Raw genomic sequence first — 23265 nt, 5'->3', positions numbered from 1 at the left:
AAGCAACTAAAGTTGAACACAAACGTCTCAAATGAACTCCAATTACAGAGTGAAATCAAAAACCACAAGAAAACGAGAGAAAAACATTCAATTTACAGTTTTATTGATATTTACACATAAAGTAACTACATTGGTATTGTACATTGTATACTGTATTTTGGAAGGGTATCTAAAATACTTTGCATATGACAAGTTGTTGCAGCAGCACAGTATTTTTTTCAGTCTTATGATTGTGTGGGACGCAAGCTGCCACAGATAATACCTTTGGTTTAATAAAACCCTCTCTTTGAAGCGTTAATTTGCATAGACAGGAATGCCATGATTTCATGAGAAGAAAAAAAGAGGAAGGTTAAAGTGTACATTCAAAGGTTTAAAGGGTTTTGCCAGGCGAGTGCATCAATTAAAAACAGGAAAACCTGAAGCTTATTGAGTAAATTAACACAATTATAAGGTCACAGCTATATAAGCAGACGTCACATCAACAGCCTCAAGAACAATCTCTACTGTATGCTCAACAATGTAGCAGGAATTACTCCACTCATTTATGCTGAGTGGAGTAAAGGAAGTAGAGTCTACTTCTGCTTAAACACAGTTAACATGAACTTGTTTTGAATAAGGCTTAAACTGTTCAAAAAGGAACTGGACAGAAATGTGTTTTCACTTTCTAAAAATTTTGTTTTCCTACAGTATGGCGGTCAGACAGGCCTCGTTCTGAGAACAGAGAGGTTTATCTTGTTTTCCTGCAGTGCGCAGTCAGTGGACACAATGGGACATTGTCTGAGGTCTAACAGAACTGAGGCTACACTGAGGGGGAACTTCAGAAACATGAACCAGTCCCAGATGATGCCTGTGTGTAAATGATAATTATACAAAATTTGTACACCTTGCCACCATTGATCAAGCTTGTTTCCAAACCTTTTCAATCACATCTGTCTTTAGCATGTCCTTATCCTAATTTACAAACTAAAAGACCACAAAGTCTTTGGACATCAACAATTGTTGTTATAATATTGCAAGTATAAAAAATGGTGACAAAGCTTTATTCAGAGCATGTTGCTCAAGTCTAGATTGTTTTAATATTGTGTTATATGTCATATTGTCCTAATTTTATAAGCATTTTAAGTAGAGGACTATAATACCCAAATTAAACACACTTTGAACCGGAACTAGTTTAAGTTTAAAATCTGCTCAAAGCTAGGTTCAGCTAGCATTCAGTCGAGTAATAGCTTGACTGATGCTACATTATCTTTTTAAATGAGATTTTTACAATTAACAAGTGATAAGAACTTTTAAATGTTCTTTTATTTGGAAATGATTCAAATTTAAATTCCATAACAGAGTAAAAGTCTTTAAAAACGTTTATGGCTTTGATCAAAATTTAGATCAAATAAAAGGTCCTGCTAAAAGCAAAACTTAACTTCTAGTTGAACTAGCCTAGCTTAGCATGAATGATAAACTCTGTAGAAAAACTCTTATTTGTCAGGTTAGGCAACTTTATATGGTCTATATAACATAAGTAAACCAGTATGTTATATTTCAAAATAACATAGGAGACTAGCAATTTATTTAAAGTACATTTACAGTTAAGATCAGTATCTGTTTTTCTCTTGTTTTTATGAGAGCAATAAAAATCCTTTATCTTTTTAAACAGTTAATTTGAGAGAAACATGTTCCTTTTACAATTACACAAAGACAGTCAGATGAGCTTTTGTTAATCTGATGACTTTTTTTGCTGTATTTGAAAACACACTTTTAAAACTGAGGTTATTTAGGGACATACCTGATTTGAATTTATTAATAATCAGCAACAAGGCTGTATGTTCAATTATTTTCAATGTAAACTTTGAGGTGATTCATCCTGAAAACTGCTTTTTTTTTAAAGTAGATATTTTTTGTGTTGATGGAAAAATCAGTGAATTTCACAGTTGGTGGTGTGAAATGTGACCAACATTTGTCGTGTGACAAGCTTGCAAAATCTTTTGCCACCTTACAAAATAAGAGAGCTTGTTTGGATGATCTTTGTCGAGGGAAAAGTAAAGAAAAGTTTAAAATAGGTTTAAGGAAGAATGAAACGGCTCTTGAAATACATTCATATCTCTGTCACATGATGGCATGCCTGTTGGACAAGTTTTTATACCATAACTCGCTGCAGAAGTTGTAGTAGAGAAGGAGGGGAAAAAAAGAGGTAATTTTAAGCAACTTGGATAAATAAACAGAATGGGGAAAAGGGGGAGTTGTAGCTGAAAGGAGAAGTAACTTATAATCTGATAGTTGATAAGAGTCATGCTTTCATGGGAAAGATATTCACTTATAAAACACAGTAACATGGTTTACACTACCAGAGCAATACTATTGCTTGTGCATGATCAAAGCTCTTATAACGTGGAGTATAAAAGGAAACCTTATAAAGAGTGTCATTGACTACAAGTTAAAAAGGCACAGCTGGCAATCCTGATTACAAACAGCAGTTGGGGATGACGTGCGGTCACACCGTCTCTAGCTTGTAGTATGGAGCCACACCGTTCACACCATCTCTGCTCAGGTGACTGCACTGCGACTCTAAAACACCTTCCTAGCACAGGCTGACACAAAGACAAACATGAGTTAAAAAGAGCCCAGCTGCATGGGAAGGCTGTAATGGAATGATAGGCAGAGTAAAAACAGGGAAAATCGACTAGTTTGTGCTTAACTCTGTTTTGTATCTACAAAAGCCCTCCTGACTGAGGTTTTCAGTAAAACTTCTAGTGCTGTGGTCTTTTACATCAGCCCACTACAACCAGGTTTAAACTTTGCTGTGTGGAATGTGAAGAGATTTGATCAACTCCTACTTTTTGCACGTTGAAGTAGCTTCCTTAATCCTCCCGACCCAAAGCGAAACGCTCCTTCCTTTTACATCAATTTTGCAGCGCACATGATTACGAGAGGCTGAGAGGGGGAGCTGGAAGGCACATTTCTGAGACAATCAACAAAACGACTCGTGCTTTAAACTTTCCCTGCAGCGCCGCCGGCAGGCCTAACCTCAACCGTGAGTTGAGAAAGTGGGAAAAAAATAAACATAAAATCGGCTGTGAAACGTAAATCCTTCCGTCTGTGGCTGAAGTGAGTCGGCTAGTTCACGTCAGAAGGCCCATGCGGGTGAGCTTGGCTGACAGGAAGGAGTGGAGGACGAAGACCACCGGCTTTGGACCCGAGTGGAGGTCGAACACCTGCGGGGAGGAAGGAAGGCAGTGAGTAAGACGTTAAAACAGAAACAACAAAAGGACAATAGCACAGAACAGATGGGACAAATAAAGACAGGGATGTTAAGGTACAATGGGCCTTTATTAATAGGTTATCTGCTCTGAAATGAAGCAGCTATGTTAGCAAGGAAATTATATTTACGTGTTAAAATTTTTTGTTCAATTTTAAAACAAAGATTACATGTTCTACGTTTTATTGGTGCACTACCTTGAAACAGATCAGGAAAATTGTTAATGTTTATATAACTCACCATTTCTCCCTCTGGACCACCAAAGTCAAGGTAAAGATTGCGTATTCCATCGTCGGCGGACATTTTGAGCTTTTCGTAGGGGTACCTGAAGAGAACAGCGCCCCCTGTTTGGTCAGCTGGCTCCCTGGTAATAGTAAAGCCCTTTTCGTAGTGCAGCGTGAGCCGGACGTCCTGTCTATTCAACGTGCAACCTGTCAGAAAACAGTAAGGTCAAACACAAGAAAATGTCTCAATTCACTTTGATCAGCACCAATTACAAATTCCAGAAATGTTTTACATTTTGGATCAATACATTATTGATCCATAGATCAGTTGAATATACACACACTTTATAAAGACCATAAGCATACCTCCAAGTTAGCTACAAAGTAGCTTAAGCACAACAAAAACTTCAACATGTTGAATCACAAACCTTCGGTTCAATAGAATATTTGTGAGCCGAGCTGAAAAGGTATGTGTGAGAGAAAGGGGGTCCACAAACCTGACTCAGGAGGAATGGGCAAAAATGCCACCTAACTTCTGTGGGAGTATAAGCAAAACCTTTGATCATAGTTATTCACTCTCAAAAGCTATTATACCAAATACTGAGGGAATGTAATCTGGATGATATTTGAAAGAAATTTTCCGATTGTCAAATTTGGTGGCCTTGATATATAACAGGAAATGTTTAGTCTAAATTAATGTCAGACATATTCAAATATTGAAAATTTAACTAAAGCCACCCCCCAAAAGAGTTTATTTTCTATGTAAAACCCAGACCACCCTGTCCAGACACAAGTCATTGGATCCAAAAGCATTTCACTGTGTAACACTCCAGTATCTCCAGTGACAAGAATGTATCTGCACAGCCGTATGTTTGTGTAGCAACTGGACGAGGAAGGAGCATTTAAAAAAAAAAAAGTCAGAGTCTCTCCATTACTGTTCCTACAGGCAGCTATTGTTCTGCTTGGAGCAAAAACATTCCCTTCTCCTGGCTCCCGCTTATGCTTTTCCCGATACAAAGCTGCTCTTTCTCTGAGCTGCGATAAACCTTTGTGGGACAGCTGCTGTCAGACGCTTCCTGTTCAGACTATTTTATGTGAAGAAGACCAATCAATAATTTATGACTTAAAAAAAAATCTAAACATGTATGTTATCCCAAAAACAGCATTTCAGTTAACCACAGACTAGGATGACGACATCATACAGAAAGAAGAACCCACATCCTGTGGTTAAAGATCATCACGCTACAGCAAACAGGTCAGCTGTCTCACATAACCTCAACCAGACTCTGTGCAACACGAGTACGCCGAGATAAACGAGTCTCTAAATCTGAAAAGTGATTCTGAGGTGTTTCTGAGGTTTGAAAGGTAGAAATTTCTGTTATGAGGTGATCCACAAGTGCAAATTTCAAGATGGATCAATAAAATCAAATCTAGAAATGGAAATATGCCAATTTCTCCTCTGATCTTTACCTTGAAAATGTCCATATTTTCTTAGACTTCTTAATCAATCTGACTGAAGCAATACATCCGTAATGCCAGTTCAGAACCAATATCATCTCAAGTCATTCCAACCATTCAGGCAGATTCCTACTCAGTCACATACATTCAAATCAATCCTAGTTATTAAGCAAAGCAATACGTTTACATTTAAAATTTGTTGAAAAGTTTTCTATTTTATGTGGCAACAGAGGAGAGGAAAACTCCCCTTTAACAATAAGAAACCTTCAGCAGAATCAGATGCTGGCTCTATAACAAAATGCATGTTACTTGAATAATTAGCTGACATTTTTTGCAGTCAAAGCAGCAGTACAACAATTAAGGTAAATTTGCGATATTGTGCAGCTCTACTCCAGATATTTTACACTCTACAGGAAGTCAGCCTCACCGATGGAGACCTCCTTGATGAGCTCGGCTGCGGCATGCACCCCCTGAACGAGAGCGCGCGTCCACGTGGACAGGTCCCAGTGAGTCTCCACTCTGAAAACGTGCGACTCGATGCCGCGCCCGGTGCCGGTCCGAGTGGCGAACACCAGGTCTGAGCCGTGAGACGGAGAACCCCTGGCACTGCCGGAGTGAACCAGTCTGAAGACAGAAACGTGGAACAGGTAAGAAGAGTGAGAGAGAAGGAAAGACGCGTCTTCACAAGACGGATGAAATATTGACATTTGCACATCTCTTGTTTATGTTTTAAAATGACCCTGAACTATTCACAGCTGAGGGGTTTCTTCTAAGCTAAACAGATCATCCAACCATAATCCAGCCTCTCTTCCTGCAAGATCTAAGGCTGATGCTTTGAAACTAATGTGTTTTTTTATTATTATTATTTGTCTTAAACCATTTGCACCTGATTTGTAGCCGAGTCTCTGGTTTTGATTAGTTTTTCACATTAAGAACTGAAAAAACTTACAACCCTAAAGACGGTCAGCTGAGGAACCAGACAAAAATAGTTGTTTACACAACTAATACATTTATTTAGCAACAATTTTGGACACCACGCCTTTTCTCTGTGACAAAAAAAAACTGTCTGAAATATGTGGGGGGGGGGGAACTATGTTTGCTGTCATTTTGTACTTTCTGTACAGCACTCTGGGCAATACCACAAATTTATTTATACCACACACGTTTACAAATGTGCAGTATAAATAAATTTGACCTTCGTCAATCAGTGAGTCACAGCTGTAATTGTGGCTGTGATCCACTTGAAATTCAGGGAAACAAGATGCATAAAGAATGTTTACAAAAACGTTTTACAGAAGGAAAGCCAATCAGCAAACTACCATTAATATATCAACTTGTATATTAAGTCGATATATATAAGTAGAGTCAGAGAGTCAAAGCAGAGTTCTGCTTTTCAGAGAAAATCATGTGAGCATCTGGAAACTTGTAGATACTCACCACTCACGACTGAAAATTAAAGGGAAGTAGTAAAGACAGAAAAGCTGCAACAAAAAGATTGCTGATCTGCTGATTTACAGATAACCAAAAAAGAAAAAAAAAACATTTAACATGAATATAAACATATAGACCTTTAAAAAATACCAGTAGAAACCAAAACAACCGTAGTAGGTCCATCATAGAATTTGCTGCTTTTATTAGCATCATGTGTTTGACTTTATATAATATAAACAATAAATAATCTTCTTTCAATTCTGAAATATGACTAATTAATAGTTTGTATTAAAAAATATAAAATTGGGGGCGTGTCGTGGTGGCGTAGGGGATAGCGCAACCCACGTTTGGAGGCCTTGAGTCCTCAACGCGGCCGTTGTGGGTTTGATTCCCGGACCCGGCGATATTTGCCGCATGTCTTCCCCCCTCTCTCCCTCCCCCTTTCCTGTCAGCCTACTTTCATATAAGGAACACTAGAGCCCACAAAAGACCTCCTGGAGGGGAGAAAAAAAAAAAAATATATATATATATATATAAAATCATAAGATACAGAACGATATAACACACTTTGAATGCCATATAAATAACATTTCTTCTAAGTTTTTTAAGAGAACTAACAGGTGCAGAAATTTGATCTCCAAAAAAACAATCAGCAGGAAAAAATGCCACTAAAAAAAGGAAGAAAAAAAAATGGAAATAAGAACCAAGTAAAGTTGGGAAAAAAAGGCAGAAAAAAAGAGAAAAGGTGTTTTATGTGTTTTTAAACGTTGGCTTAAATATCTTTGTTCTGCAAACAATGGTGATTAAGTTAGGAAAATGTACTTATTGTCTGCTGGTAATTGTCCCAGCGAATCCATCCTGACGTAATATTCACATATCCTGACGTAATATACACATTTGTTGTATATAATGCAGCATAATGCAATGCACCATCAGCACCTGAAGGTTTACTCATAGCATCTGAATGCAAGACATTAAAAACCCTTAAAGGAAGAACATGCGCAGCTGCAGCACCCGTCTTTACCTGGTGGCGAGCAGCGGGTGTGTGAGCAGAGGCATGGACCAGGACTCTCTGCTCCACGGCACCGAGTCAAACAGCAGGATGTCTTTTTCCGTCAGCGCCATGACGACCGGCCTGAACTGCTGCCGTCCGCCTTCCAGCTGAATCTGTGATATCAATTCAAGAAGAGGAATCGAAGCTGATCAAAACGGACACTTTTTTAATTTTGAAGGCTTTCCTGTGGAGTCTGGATGGAATGAAAGTGATGCAGAGTGAGGAAGAGGATTTAATCGTTTCACACGGAACGGTTCATTTCAAAGTGAATCACGGTTCTGTGTGGGATCAGAGCTGCAGTGTATTAGTAACCGACTCTTTTGACCTCAGAGTAAGCTTAATATTTTACTTTTTTTTTTTTTTTTACCTCAGCGTAGCTGGTAATCATACATGTGCTTTGTTTTCACCTTTGCGGTTCTGCAAGGTGCTTCTGTTTCTAAAGTGAAACAAATAATAATAAATAACATTTTTATAGCACTTTTTCAGACACCAACTCAAATATTGGACCCCTTTCATGTCAGTCACAACATGCACTTCTATAAAATTTAATTATAAGTTGATGTCATAATGTTTATTATCTTAGCAAACTTGTTGCATATTTTAAAATGAATTTTTTCTTGATCAAACGGGTGGAAATAAACTGTACTTTGTGGATTTCACATGTGTGTTCGTGTATTGTTTAAGATGCAAATGTGTTATAAACGTTTTATGCGTATTGAGATAAAAATAAATTAACAATAAAGTACTTTTTCCTAACAATTGCCTGACCATCTGGGGATGAAAGTTTAATAAATAAATACAGTGGCTTGCTAAAGTATTCATACTCTTTGAACTTCTCCAGATTGTGTCACATTACAAACCCACACACTTTTCAGTTTTTTATTTTGTAAAAAACTCTTTTGTATCATGTAATTCTTTTTCTTTTTACTTCACAATTGTATACCACTCTTTTATTGGTCTTTCATATTAAACTGCAATGAATATGTTTATGTTTGCGGCTGTAATGTGACAAAATATGGAAAGGTTTAACCGACGCCTCAGAAAGACCCATCCCTGCCCCAAAAACACTGTGTATGTGAATTTCAGTGTGATAATTATGCAGTGCTGACAAGGTAAAGATATGTTGATGTAGCAGTGGAGTTCAGCAGCTCACAATCTGACCTGAATCTTGACAGAGCTCTGGGGAAGAAAAGAAAATGGAGCATTTTATCTTTTCTTCTTTGCTTTAACTGAGTCGTGACTGAACAACATCAAACCAGACGGTGCGATTGAGAAAGTTCCTGCTGTGAATAAGTGGGCTTCACAGGAAATAGCGTAACACAACAGAAACTTCCATCTGTATTTCCTGTTTTACTCCTGCCAAGATAAGCATGGCAACACATGAATCCATTCAACCAGCGCCTGAATGAACAGTTCAAAGTGAAGAGATATGAATCAGCGTTTCATTCCTGTGAGTGATTTCAGAACAAGTCCCGATTTGGTTGTCATGTTAGAATTTAGGGTGCTTGTGTGTTTTTGAGAAAACATGCACTTCCTGTGCATGTTGCATTACTGCAGTAGAGCCAGCCTGTATGTTTGAGGTCAGGGTGGTAATGTTTGAAACCTAAAAACTAGACTGAAATACTACTGTTGACAAATCTTTTTGAAAGCAAAAAGTGACTCCACTCATAACAGAGATGTGAGGAGTCAAAAAATTAAGATGAGCACATGGCCTGTAGTTTAAAAACTCATGAATGATGTTTTATCCTTTATAGCTTTCAATCTCTACCTGTGGTGGAACACGGTGGATCAGAAAATACTGCCGGTCTTTTGTAGATTTAAAAGTTAGAAGATCTTCACTCTCTAAGGAACACACACACACACACGCCCTCACACAAACACGCCGACTGCTGATTGAGTAAGGCTATTCAAGCAAACAGTGCTAATCCCCAATACAGGAAACTAAAGAGAGTTTAAAAGGTGAACTTCACAATGCTTTTGTCTTGCAACTTAAAATAGTAAAACCCAATTTAAAGTGTTAAATATGTGTGTGTTCTCTCACACACACAGTGTGACATCACCCTTTTTCTTTAACTAAATAATTAACACTAGTCCAACAGAATCACAAATTTAACTTTGTAAAAGAGAAATTGTATCATATCAGCAGACTAAACAAAAAAAATATATATTTTTCAGCCACTAAATTATGCTCAGTGTATTTTTACAAAAATGTCTTGCTGTTATTGTTATCTAGGTACATATTTTATATGCAGATTCAACCTAAAATAATGAAAACACACATTTTGCATCTTTGAAAATCAAATTTAGTGTTCAACAGATTCTTTTTAAGCACAGGAAACTGAATTTACTTTGAAAAAACTTGTTCAAAATTCCAGGAAGCAATACAATATAAATCTATTTATATTGTAACATTTGATGGAAACCTAATTTTAAAACAGTGAACCAGGTACATATCAAGTTTATTGTGTGAATCAGAATAGAGAGGACAAAGCTAAGGGAATGTGCTTTGAGGCATGAATGGGGATAATGTTATCTTTATAAAGTTTCTTAACTACATTTGTTGAATCTAAATAAAGTTTACGCAAATTATCTACAGCCCTTGCAAAGGAAAATCTGATTATTGAATCTAGTTATACAGGAGAATGCACATTTTTCCTTTATTTTGATATGATCCCAAGGTGCAGTGTTTTTCTTCCATTTTGTGATCTTCCTTCATTGCTCGTAATTTAGCATGAGACCATTTTGTGCCAGATGGCGTTACACAATGACCACTGAGAAATACAGAGAGACACAGATTCAGCGAAGCGCCAAATCAAAACTCTTCCCTTGAGGATTTGTTTTATAAATCATTTGAGTTTCTCTATGAATAGTTTCAGCCCTACTTGGCATTTCACAGAGCGTGTTTTTAACAAATGTCTTTTACAGCAGATGTCATTGAGCCTGCAGTGATTCATTTCACTTTATGGCACATCTAGATCCCAGTGGGTAAATTTATCCTTTATGAACTCCACAGATTTAATCAGGAAAAATAAACTTGATTCTTAAGAAAAGCATGGGTGGAAAAAGAGGAAAGAAAAATAAAAATACTAATGGAAGGAATACATAAACCACTAAAAAGTCAATCTATTTAATTTCCCTTCAGTAATTCACATATTAAGTAAAATGACCGTCTGTTTTGTTTTGTGTTTTTTTAAGAGTAGTTTCTGCGTACCTGTTCAGCCAGCCAGCCAATGTGTTTAAGGTGGGGGTGTGTGGTGGCTGCAGACGAGGCCCCCAGGTAGGCGTTGATGTGTGCCAGCGTCTGCGGCAGGAGAGCGGCTATGTTGGTGTGTATGGCAGTGAACCAGGAGTTGGCTGTGGCTCCGTCTTTACAGCGCAGCACCATGGTGTGCTGGCCGTCTGGGGAGTGCAGCTCCAGCAGCCTGCATGGAACAGGAGAAGTTTACTATTTGGGGAAAAAATAAAAACTGTAAATAATGTTGAGCGAAACTGAAACAAATTAGCGTTTTAGTTTATAGATCAAATTTTGTTTTCTAGTTAGGTCCCAGAAAACACTTCCTCAACTTTTTGCCAAAAACTTTCATGTCAAATGTGATTTTATTCAATTATTTTGAGCTCTGTCTGAAAAACTGGAGGAGCATTCAGTTCCTACCATAAACCAGCGAAAGAACGCCGTTCCTGAAAGAAGCTTGCTGTAGATTAATGAGTTAAAATCAAGAAGAAGAAAAAAACTTGCTGCCTTATCCACCATCAACTGCTTTGTCATAAGAATGTTTATATTTAATGAAGTTTGGTTTAACTATAGAGGAGTAGAGGAATTTCAAAAGACAGCTAAAAGCTTTTAGTTTTTCTCAAGCTTACTGTGCTTAGGTAACCTGGGATAAACAGCTATATGCATAATTTGATGTGGTTTAGTTAATTAAAAATGCTAAATATAAGTTTTTAAAAATGTTACTAGGTTACTATTCATAATACGTTACAATGAATGTTACTATTAATTCCTTAAGTGTAAGGAATGAATAGACATTACTCAATTTAAATTATGGTTTTAAAAATGCTTCTTGAAGTTATTGTTTTACTTGCTTCTGTTCCTCAATTTTATCCATCTGAACTGTCAGCCTCGGTTATACAAAATGTAAACTTGGAAATGTTGCCAGCCGTTTGGACAACTAAAAGTAAAGTTCTCGTTTGTGGATAAATGCAAACTCCTGTTCACAATTCGAATCACTACCAGTGCCAGTCATGCTAACCGCTAACAAAGGATGCTGAAAGCAGTTTAAAGTGTCAAGTTATCATTTTCTCTTTGTGTAAAGAAAAAAAAAAGTTCCATCCAGTTTGTGACTGCTCTCTTTCACACGCAGTGTGACGTCAGCTCTCCCTCTAATATAAATATTTAATAACAGCGGGAAGGCCGGGGAAAAAAACGTTGAACCTCGGTGATTTTAGCTTTTGCAGAGAAAACAAAAGTGATTAAAATCAGGTTAAAAGTTTTACAAAGAACATAGATTGGATCTCCGATCAAAGCCCTTCTAGTTCAGAGTAAATTATTATTCAGACTGCAGAATAACTGCAGATTGAGTTTACATCATTATGAATATGACTATGAGGAAGACTTAGACAAACAGCAATTATTAAGAGGTGATCTTCACTGATCCACTTGGTTGCAGCAGTAAACAAAGTTAGCCCAAATATCCTTTATTATTATTTTACCAACTATATTAATGTGTTTGTATATTTCTTTGTTGTTTTAAGATAAATATATTTAAATGACCAATAATATTTTAAAAAATTCTAGGCAATGTACTAAATGACTAGCAGACAGGAGCAACTTTTTTCACAAAAGTAGGCAACACTGTCTGATTAATCTTCCTGTTTTAGATCAACATGCTCAGAGGAGGTTTTTGTTGTCTTGCCCGTAATGTTTAACAAAAATAAACATTCCAATCTAATGAACAGAAGAGAGACACACAAGCCCATCTCCCACACAGACGCACCAACCCTCCCTCAACCTCAGCTATTTCAGCCCCAGCACGACAGCAAACCTGTTCTCCAGATCAGGCATGGTGAGGTTTCTGCTGATGAAGCACATCTTCAGGCTGATGACCTTCCTGTCTTTGGACGAGGACAATGAGCTGCTGTGCTTGGGTGACCCAGAGTCGTCGCTGCCGCTGTAGCTGGGGGACTGTGGGCGAACGCCGTCCCACTGCAAGTCGGCCACCAGGGACGGCTTCTTGAAGAGCGGAGACACCTCGCGGATGTACTTCACTGAAGATGGGTGAAAGGGAAAAAAAACACAGTTCAGTAAAGGTACAGTTCATATCACTTGGGTGGGTTCCTATTCTATAATATGAAAGAGGGGAACAGTAAAAAAGAACCCTAAATGTTATGTTCTTAATATATTTTTAAAATGGATATTTATTCCCAATTTCTGGGAAAAAAATGTATCCACATGAGTTCTGAAATTACACTTCAGTAAGACTTTTATAATTGTGCAGCACCAGTATGTGGTGAAGTCAGCGATGTCTTTACCATCGCTGTGTGGTAAAGACATCTGGTGTTCGCACACCAGCGACTCACACAATCGCTGGTGTGAAGGGCTATGGCCAAATGAACTTGGCCATAATAGATAGCTGGACATTTGTTGTACTCTCATAAATGGTTCCAATTTTACAGTCTCTGTAAAATTGACTTTAAATGGAAGACCCTAAGCATGGCTAAAGCAGTGATTGGCTAAAAACTCTTCCAAAACAAACTAAAAAGCAACATGGAACTTGTTCTGCAGCTATTTTGGTTTCAAGCACAGGAAATGAACAAATTAGACACACAAAACTGATTCTGTACGTCGACGCAAAGTAAATCTGGAATCCCAGAGGCCAAGTAGTCGTGTAGTAGTGCATGTTTGAGGTGTTCCCCTGCTTGAACACACCTGACGTCAAGGAATGAGTCATAGGCAGGCCCCAGCAGGGAGCAAGGAGTTAGCGGAACAATAGAACAGTTAGACTTTAAAAACATGCAGACCCTGAAGGACAGGAATTACCCATCTCTGGTGGAAAGACTGATTTTCGAAAGAAAATGGAAAGAACATCAGTTTGGACAAATCTCAGGAGTAGCATAGCCACTTTAGTTATTCAACATAATACAAAGAAATGTATCTGATGAATGCCAACAGACAGCCAAGGATGCATTTATGGTTTGATCAGATCCACCCAGTGACAGCTGGTTACTACAGAGGAAAGTGGCTGCAGACTAAAAGCCTTTCAACCCTTTCAAGTCCACTTCCCGGTGCGCAAATGAACAATGAAATATCTGCAGCTGCATTTTCCTAAAATTATATCTAGACCCGAGTGTGTAAGAGAAACAAGTCCAGAAGAAAACCAAGTACAGATGTGAGGTTGGCCAGTTGGCTGTTTGTACAATAAAAGGGGGGCTTTTGCTCTGATGTGATGGATTCGCTTTCCAAATTTGGTCATGTGGGCTCTCGTCCCCACGGCGGCCTCACTGTTATTCCCCTCTCTCCCTTCTAAACATGAAGGTTTTATCTCCATTGTTTCCTCCTGCGTCTGCTCTCATACTCTTCGTATGATGATGGTGAAAACAGAGCAGAAACATTTCTGAGTGTGTTTGAGTTGGACAATGAGTCCGTCTGCTTCGTATGAAACCTGAGACGACCCTCTGAGGAGATGAGGTCATTCTTGAACGTAGATATTCCTTGTGAGTCTATGCTTCCTAAAGAGAGCGGTGAGTTTCTAACCAGAGAAAAACACGCTTAGGATGAGATGTAAAGAGTTAAAACAAATTCTAACTAACCTGTCTCTGTATGAGGATGTAAACATCCCAATTTGTTAAATTCTGCATTAGCAGTGACTATTTAAAATAAATAAAACTTTTACAAGCCATACTTGGTGCCGATCGTCCCTGCCGGATGTGTACAACCGAGATATCAATAAACAGGAGCCTGTAGAACAACATGAAGTAGGCTAGAAGATCTCTAAAAGCAACACATTACACCCCTGATCAAAACAAAGTCAAACGTCTGATCACAGATCTGCAGAAGCAGAGGAGGCTGCAGTGTGTATAAGCCCCTGCATGCTCCTGTGTAAATTACTCTATGCATGACTCAGAACGCAAGACTGGGCGGGGAGCTACGCTGAGGAAACGGGCCAAGGCCGACCATCCTAACCACATCTCCCACACCAACAAGAAACGGGAGCGTTTCTGCAGACGCAAGTGGTTTAGAGTGAGGGAGTGAGTGTGAAAGCATTCCTGGATGCCTGTGTTTACGTGTGAGGCTCACAGGAAAGAGAGTGGTTCTGTAAAATCAAGGTGTCACTAATCAACAGAACTGAAGAAGAGATGTTGAGACGAGACACTTTCTGTATATAGACATTCTCCCATCTGTGGTTTTACTAGTTTAACAGACAGAGTGTAATAATGAACTAATAACATTAAGTCTGCGCCAGGTCTGAATGCTACTAACATTTACTCAAAGCAGTGTAAACAAATAGATACAAAAAGTTGTCAGTCAGAATCCAGCTAGAGTTATTGTATTTGATATTTTAGTTAACTTTGGGTATTTTATATTTTCCACAGAATAAATTTGCTAACAATGCTAAATCTTGTTTGTGTGTGTAGGTGCAAATATCCTTTTGAATCTTTAAGTGCTAAAGTTCCTCTCCTACACAGTTCTTTTTTTAACTGACTAAACCAGTTTCACAATGAATCATGTCAATAAAGAGAAAATAAAAGCACTGGTGTATCCATCCTCTTTGTTAAGCTGCTTTATTCACTTCCAGATGTTCAGTTTCTTGCTCTCTTCACTAGCTTAGTTTGTCTTATTATAAATAAGTAGTTAATCTGTTGTTTATATATTAAATCTATTGTTTCTTTGGTGTCCAGAGGGCATCACTGAAGTCATAGTTTTAAGCTATCAAACTTTAAGCTGATTCAGTGAGTTTGCATGGAGTCAGTCAAAAAACAAAACACAACAGTCTGTGACAACTTTAAATGTGCCATAATTTCCTTCAAAGGGTGAACAGTAGCAGAAAGTGTAGTCATTTCCAAGCCATCATCGGCGAACAGCTATGCCGCTCAGTCTCCATCTCTAAGCACACGGCACTCTGTGCCTCCTCAACTCGGTCAGCTTCTTACACCGACAGCCTCTCAGCTAATGAGGAAGTCTGCTCTTCTTCATTAACAAGTCATCTATCATCAACTAGACATCGCTGTTTATCTTTATATCCATAAAAACAACTGAAAATAGCAAACTGGTACACAGTGCATGGAGCTACAAATTAAATTGCAGGCCATATCATGCAAGCATGTTGTTATTTTTACCTTCATAAAATGCTAATCAGACTGCATTTAGCTTTTACACTTAAAAAAAAAAAGAAAAAAGAGAGAATCTCTAAAAGCCAGAACTCAGTAACTGCTTGAGTTCTCATGCATTTAGTCTCATTTGGTCTCATGCATGTGAAGTTTGGAGAGAGAAAAAACCCGGCTGCAAACAACATGCAGTGAAGAATGTGTGTTGCATGTTGCAGGGGAAATAATGACTTCATCAGCAAGAAGCAGGTTAAAATAGGTTAACTTTCTATCAAATCTTTTAGGTGTAATCATTAAGCACATTTGTTGTTAAAAGACAAAAAGCAATTCTAGGAAATGAATAACAGAAGTGGGGACTTGGAATACTCTTCTGCATGCCCCTTGTGTAAACTGTAATTATGGTCTTGCTTTGCAGCAGAGTTTGTAAAAGCTCTGCTGTGTGACTTTTTGGCAGCGCGTGGACCATTCTACATCTGCTTTTATTCAGTCTCCTTTAGTCTAAACAATGAGGCCTCCAAGCAGCTGCAATCTTTTATGTAGTCAGATAAGTCAAATCTATCAGCGGCGCCTTGTTTAAAAGCCGAGATGTTACAAATCCTGAAAGCTGAGAACATTTTGCCATTTCTACCTGCTTCATCCCATTGGCTAGATCAACTACTCCAGGTAGACATTGAGCTAAAAACGACTGGTTTCTGTTCAGGCATAACTCAAGACCAGTAAGTAACTAACCAATATTCTCTGTGTCTACCTGGGAGTAGGTACCCGACAGACTGAGTCTCTCTTTTCAAACATGAAAGAATCTTTGGTCTAACTTTCCAAGTCTTTACAGCCAGAAGTAGCTCTTCAGTCTCTCCATCATTCCTTTGTGATCATTAAAAAGAGGTTGAATGCATTTGGATGGAACAGCCAGTCTTTCTGGCTTTGTTGCAGTCTGATGAACTCATTAGTTCTTTCAGGCCGATTGCTCAGCTCCACTTCTGCTTCTAATTAGGCCCATCCACAGAGGGCCAGCCGATCTGTGCATGCAGTATTGCCTGTATGCTTCTGTATAAATGCGCGAGGAGGAGGATTCCCCAGAGACGCCAACCAGCATCCCATAAGGCCATCTCATCTGCTTCCATTTATACCTCGCTGCCTGCCGGCCAAAGGATAGACAGAAGAAAGGGAAGACAACGTCCAGAGGCAGAGAAGGACTGACTGTCTGACTCGGCACATATTTGGTTGTGGCAAGAGCTGTGGTTCAAAGCGACCAGTAAAACTACTCTTCTTCACCGCTTACCAAGAAGTAATCATCTTCTGGAATGGGTGAAATAATAGCTCACAGAGCGGTGAGTCGTTGAGTCAGACCCCGGCCTCTGTACTTTCCTCCCCAACTGCCCAGAAATTCTCCTGTGGTTTGGCCCAACACGCTTTCACCGCTGGTTTTTCTCTAGCTTCTCTTTCCTTCTCCAAAAGTATCCATCTATCCACCAACGGTGCAATCCCCTCTGAACAATGCTTTGATTCAGCAACATTTGCCCACCCTAAAGAGTAAAAAGTCTAAACTATAGCAGATTGTGAGGACCATTTTGATTTTCTGCCAGATTATAAAAAGAAAACTTAATTATCTTCATGTAAAGTAATTATCTTCTTGATTGGATAGATGACTGAGCTGCACCGATATGAAAATTTGAATCAGAATCCACGTCCGATGTTAATATTGCTGTTATGGCTGAAAACAATATACCGTAATATAAAGTTCCCTAAAAAAACCAGTCCCAATGCTGACATTGCCTCCCTGCTTCAGTAAAAAAAAACCCCACCAGAATTCACTTCTCTTGAATGAGACCTGGGTTTTTAAGCAGACCAGAGTCCGCTTTTTGGTCCGCATCAGAGTTCGATTGGACATTCACACCACCACAAATGAAACATACTTTCTAAGCAAGCGAGCTAAAGTTTGATTAAAACAGAATAATCAGGTCTGGTATGAATGCACCCTAAAACTGGGGTCTGGACTCAGACAAATTCACACCGTCCCCTCTGCTACATTACGATATAACCTCAGTGAGAGCATTTGAAAATAAAAAAAATTAAAAATAAAAAAAAAACAACTAGTAACCGCTTTATGCTAACCGCATGAGGTGCAACACTACGCCACCTCATTTATTTAATTACATGACTCCGTTTTCTAAAAGATCAGTGTATTTAGTGGACTAAAAAGTGGACTTCAGTGTGGGTGTGTCAACTTTCTACACACTATAAAGCAGATTATGGACAAAAATAATCACATTTAACATTGTCTGCAGCGCCGACAGTTGAAGATTACTGCCGTCTGTGCTGACAGCACAGATTGATGGTACTTTAGCGCCAGCAGGTTCCCAACAAAACGGACAAGGTGGATTACCTTGAGGATCAAAGGGATCCTCCTGAAATTTCTAATAACAAAAATGCATCCATTTATAGTTGAGGCACAAAAATGTGGACCAATCAAATATATTTGTGGGTATAAATATCAGATGTTTGGATGTATGGGAAAGAAAGCAGACAAGCTCTTTTTGAGGCTTTGCAGACAATTTCAGATCCTGTGGATCCGAGGACGCCAACAGACAGTGAACAGAGTCGGCACAAGAGAAAAAAAACCCATTTCATCAATGCCTTTTTTATTCCTCCTAATTACTCAAACAAAAGCCTCCAACTGTCCTTTTCCCGCAGCAAACCAAAAGTGAGTTTAAACTAATTAAGCACATATGAGATGCTGCATCTTTCAGTCAGCTGAGAGGATAAGATTAAGTAGTATTTGTCATATATATCCAAAGTAAATATATTTCTCAATGTGTGTGAACCAGCGTCAATTTGAACAGAACTAAAAACTTGTGGATTTAAGGCAGCAAAACAACAGGCAGCGTGCCAGCAACGCAAGAAAAGCTCATCGCTGCATGGCCACATCAAACAGTAACGAGGCTTCTGAGCTTGAACTGGTGTCTTTTCTGATGCCGACTCTGAGTTTGCAGCTCCCAAAACACTGCAGGCCTGAATTCAGAGTAATCAGTCGCAAACGGGCTTAGAACAATGATCAAATCAAATTAAATGATGAAATTGATAAATAAATATCATACTTCAACAAAAAACAAAATGACAGATATAGGCAAAGTACTGTACTCAGATTTATAGATTTGTTGCTTTTGGGAGTTGTTTGTCATTCTCTCTCTCTCTCTCTTTTTTAAAAACAGTTCATCATCTGTTTGGAATCTATATCTGCAAAGAAAGTTTAAGCACAGCTATGAATTAACATCTCCCCACATTCTTCAGAAATGAATTTTTACCACATCATAAAGTTTGAAGAATGGCAGTAATATATCTTTTACCACAATGATCACGTAATAAATACACACAAAGTCGGCTCAAAGTAAAAGGAAACATTGTAAAAGCATATATATTTTTTGGTATATTTATATATTGTTTTCTATTCATCATGTATTTTTGTGAACAAAACCTTGGTCTTGTTGGTGTTTAATGTGTTCTATAAATAAAGCTAGTATGGTGTCATGAGTACATAAATACAACCTCCAACAATTAACATTACCGTATACTATAGAATTTAATAAGCACTAGGGAATAACATACACATGGTTTTCCTGGTTATATAGGAAAAGCATGTTGCCTATGTACACAGTTAAAACCAAAATATCTTGGAAAGATGTTGGCTGAAGCTGGGTGGAGAGTGACACTTTCCACAGGAAAATAAGTTGCGTTCTGACATGAGCTGAAATGGAGGAAGTCATTACTTGAAAAGATAAGCAAAAAGACAAACTATTGTTTACAAATGCACTCAACAAAAATCTTAACTTTTAAAAACATACTTTAGTCTAAAGAAACTAGAATGGAAGTATCTGGCCAAAATGACCACACCTGCAATTTTTAAAACACCATATTACGAAGTACGGAGGTGGCAGCATTATATTGAGGGGAGTGTTTTATTACAGGGAGGACTTTTGCAATTCACGAGGAAAAAACATAATTTGGACATTTTGAAGAGAAAACTCAAAACACCAGCCAGGAACTAAAAGCTTGGGAACAAAGGGGTCTTCAAATGAACAGTGGCCCTTAGCATGCAAGAACATTAGTTACAGAGTGGCGTAAGGGCAATAAAGTCGATGTTTTAGTCTCAGTCACATTTGTGGATAGATCTGGAAAGGCGTGTGTGAGTCAGCGGCCTACAAGCCTGACTAAGTTACACACTTCTGCCGGGAGAAAAGGGCCAAATTCCAGCGAATTATTGTGAGAAGTTTAAGGAAGAATATGAAAAAAAACATTTTACCCAAGTCAATAAGGAAATTCTACCAAATATCTTATTTTTTTTAATCTCTAAGCAGTGATTATTGTGACATTTAGCAAATAGAAATAATGTTGCTAACATAAACTTCTTCACAGTCTTGCTAGCAGTCTTCCATTAGAGGCTTTAAGTGTAACCCACCCACCCCAGCAGTTCAGTCAGACTGAGGTTTGAACTCGGGTCATTGTAACACCTCACTCACTCTGTGGTCGATCTGCTGCTTCATCTGGTCGCATGACTCAGTTTTAGCCAAGCTACACCTGTTATCTTAAAACTGAAAGTACGTTACTTCTGTAGCTGGCAAACAAACCCAAAACATAAAGCCACCAAAACTGTACGAAAGAGCTGGAACGAGGTGTTTCTGCTTATATGCTTGGTTTGTTTTTAACAAACGTGTTGCATTTCATTATGATTAAGCATCTTTACATTAATCTTGTTTTTCAAAAATGCTTTCCAGTTAGTTGATGGGTAGCATGGCTGGCGTTGTGTTGACAGTTTAACCAAATATCAACTTATCCATTTCATTTTAAGAGCTGGTAACAAACATTACCGGAGCTGAAACAGTTTGGATTAATCAAGACTAATTATTGAAATAATTGTCAAATATTTTAGTAATAAATTACTTTTTTTAAATGGGCACATTCTACAGATTTTTCATCTAACTACTTAAACATTTTTAATACGATATTAGAAATACATGATACTGTCGTAATCATGACATAACACCTGTCATGAACATGAAGGAGTCCTTATGAATGTCTGACTGATGTCATAAAGTGTCATTTGGTATAAAATGCAAAGTTTAATGCAAAGTTGCTCTAAAAGTTGCACTGAAAGTCTATTAAAAGTGCCACCTTTGCATTGACGTGTCAATATTGCCAACATTTAAAGCAACTTTCCATTATAAGTGTCATTATTTACCGAATGACACTTTGTGACAACATTCATAAAGACTCCTTCATGTTCATGACAGGTGTTATATCATGTTTACGACAGTGTAATGTCACCCCGTCAAATAAAGTGTTACCAGATACATTTATGGATGCAAATAAACAACATTCAATTAATTTTTAAAAAATAAGACGACAAACATTTGATTGCCTAAAGAGCAACAACACAGCATTCATTTAGTGAATTTAAACTGTGTGAAAGCTAATACTAGTTTTGGCAAAGGTGTTTTATCTTTAATGCAAAACGTATACATATTTTATACAATTTTGGATTAGCTTCACCTTTTTTATGTAAATAACCTTTTTTTTGAGTCTCCACTTGAGTTAATGATTAATTGATTATTAAATTAGTTAACTATTTCATACATTTATTAATCACAATTCATCCGATTAATTGTTTCAGCTCTGCTTGCAAACTTTAGGACAGTCACAAACGCTGGCCTGAGCATTAAGTGCTTCATCTACTTAAAGAAGTGTAAAGTAAGCGTGAGTCAGGCGTGTTAAAGGTGTTAGGAGAAGAACAGGCTGAACTGAGCTACAGTGAAGGCAGCATGAGCTTCATTCCTGGAAGAGCTCAGAAAGGAACAAGAGTTTGTGGGACTGAGTTTAAATAGCGGGATGCAAGCCATAAACCTCCCTCTGCAGGCCGTGTTGCTGATCACTGGAAAAACGGCTGGTTATTTTCTGTGTACAGAAGTGGCTTCGGATCAATCTCTGCAACATGAATAATTTAAATCGCTAAAGGCTGCGGAGGAGCACGAACCATGCAAGTCAGATGACTGACCTCTGCCCCAAATAAGCACGTGTGAGCGGAGGTCAGGAATGTGGGGCTCCGGAGTTAATTGAGGGAATATCTGGGAGTTTATGTATTTGTGTGCTGCCACTGCGTTCTGGAAGGTCAAGCCTCACTCTGACTGACCACCGCTCCTTTCACGAAGCAGTGGCAGATCCACAAACGCTCCGATGACAGGCAGCTGACAGATTCCTGCAGCAGCACACGAAGCCTTTCTCCTCAGCACGCCCGAGGGGGGTCGCTGCTTTTCACAGAGGCACCAGCAGGCAAAGTTCAATCTGTGGTTTCAAACCAAAAATGTTTCATTCCTGGGAAGCACAAAGACTCTGCTGTTTCTCTGATTATAAAAGATAAATAGCTTGACTAATCTGATTCCGAGTGGGGAATAAAATAAAACAAAATCACATTTTCACAGAACAGATTGCTGAAAACGTCTGTTGCGTTCGCTTGGTTTTATGTTGGGAGGAACACAACAGGCCTGGTTTTGACTTCAGTGGAAATGTGTCCCTCATTGATTAGTTCCTACAATTTGCGCTCGTCAGAATTCAACCCACGTTTATTCCGCGCCATTAAACACAGCTTTTAGCCGTTCCCAATGTTAAGTTTCCAAACCCTCAGGGCTCTGCAGTCCGCCTGTCTGCAACTCTTTTCAACTGACGTTCAACAAAAATGCTCCCGGTTTGAGACCCTAATGCTGGTTTATGAAGCCATGTGTAGCGGGTTTTACGACCAACACGTCACCTCTGGATTTGGTGTTTAATATACTCGGATTACATTAAATATTCTCTTTCAAATTTATTACAAACAACACCACCAGCTTCTTCTGATTCGAATAATAAAATCAGCATGATCCTCTGATGACAAAGTCACAAGAAACATTAAAAATACTGAGGATTTTGAGTTTTACAAATGAACAATGATCCAAAATGAATGGAATAAAATTATATTTCTGATAAGGAATAAAGTAGGACGCCCCAAAATAAGATAATCATTTATTAGTCCCAGAAGTGGGAAATTTATGCTGTCACAGCATAAAGTGGACAGAGTAAAAGAAGATTAACAGAAACACTATACACTAATGACAACACAGAGTAAAAAATAAAAGTAATATTGACTTAATCATAAAACTAAATAATTAAATGGCTAAAATGATGCAACAGTTTCAGCTTAAATACAATAATTTTGACTTAACATGTGCGTCTTGGAGTATATTTACATATAGTGCTCTTTTAATCCCACTTAAAATGGCTAAAACATACCGCTGTATCACATCGGGAGCAACATGTATAAAACATTGTAGCAATTTGAAGGTTCACTTAAACATTCAATTTGATGCTCCTAAGTATTAAAGTGAGAGGGAACGCCATGGTGAGATCCTGAGAACAGTCAAACCTTCAGAAACAAGACTGTAGATATGATTTAAAGAGGCCTCAAAGGATATAAATCCAGCCATTTCACTGTAAAAAATAAA

The 23265-nt window shown here is 38.2% G+C and overlaps 1 protein-coding gene across 1 annotated transcript in view; it reads right to left on the bottom strand.

Moving 5' to 3' along the window:
- Positions 1-82: 82 nt before the first annotated feature.
- sntb2 (syntrophin, beta 2) overlaps positions 83-23265 on the bottom strand; it is a 28191-nt gene continuing 5008 nt past the window's right edge. The window contains exons 2-7 of the mRNA XM_028027944.1: positions 12460-12682; positions 10629-10839; positions 7388-7530; positions 5360-5556; positions 3491-3681; positions 83-3206 (exon numbers count right to left, since the gene is read on the bottom strand). Coding sequence (XP_027883745.1) covers positions 3114-3206; positions 3491-3681; positions 5360-5556; positions 7388-7530; positions 10629-10839; positions 12460-12682 — 1058 coding nt within the window. The 3' untranslated portion in view covers positions 83-3113. The remainder of the gene's footprint in view (positions 3207-3490; positions 3682-5359; positions 5557-7387; positions 7531-10628; positions 10840-12459; positions 12683-23265) is intronic.

Source organism: Xiphophorus couchianus, chromosome 2 (genome assembly GCF_001444195.1).
Source record: "Xiphophorus couchianus chromosome 2, X_couchianus-1.0, whole genome shotgun sequence".
NCBI lineage: Eukaryota > Metazoa > Chordata > Actinopteri > Cyprinodontiformes > Poeciliidae > Xiphophorus > Xiphophorus couchianus.
The sequence above is the reverse complement of the archived record's forward strand: the minus strand, read 5'-3'. Positions and strand labels throughout refer to the sequence as shown.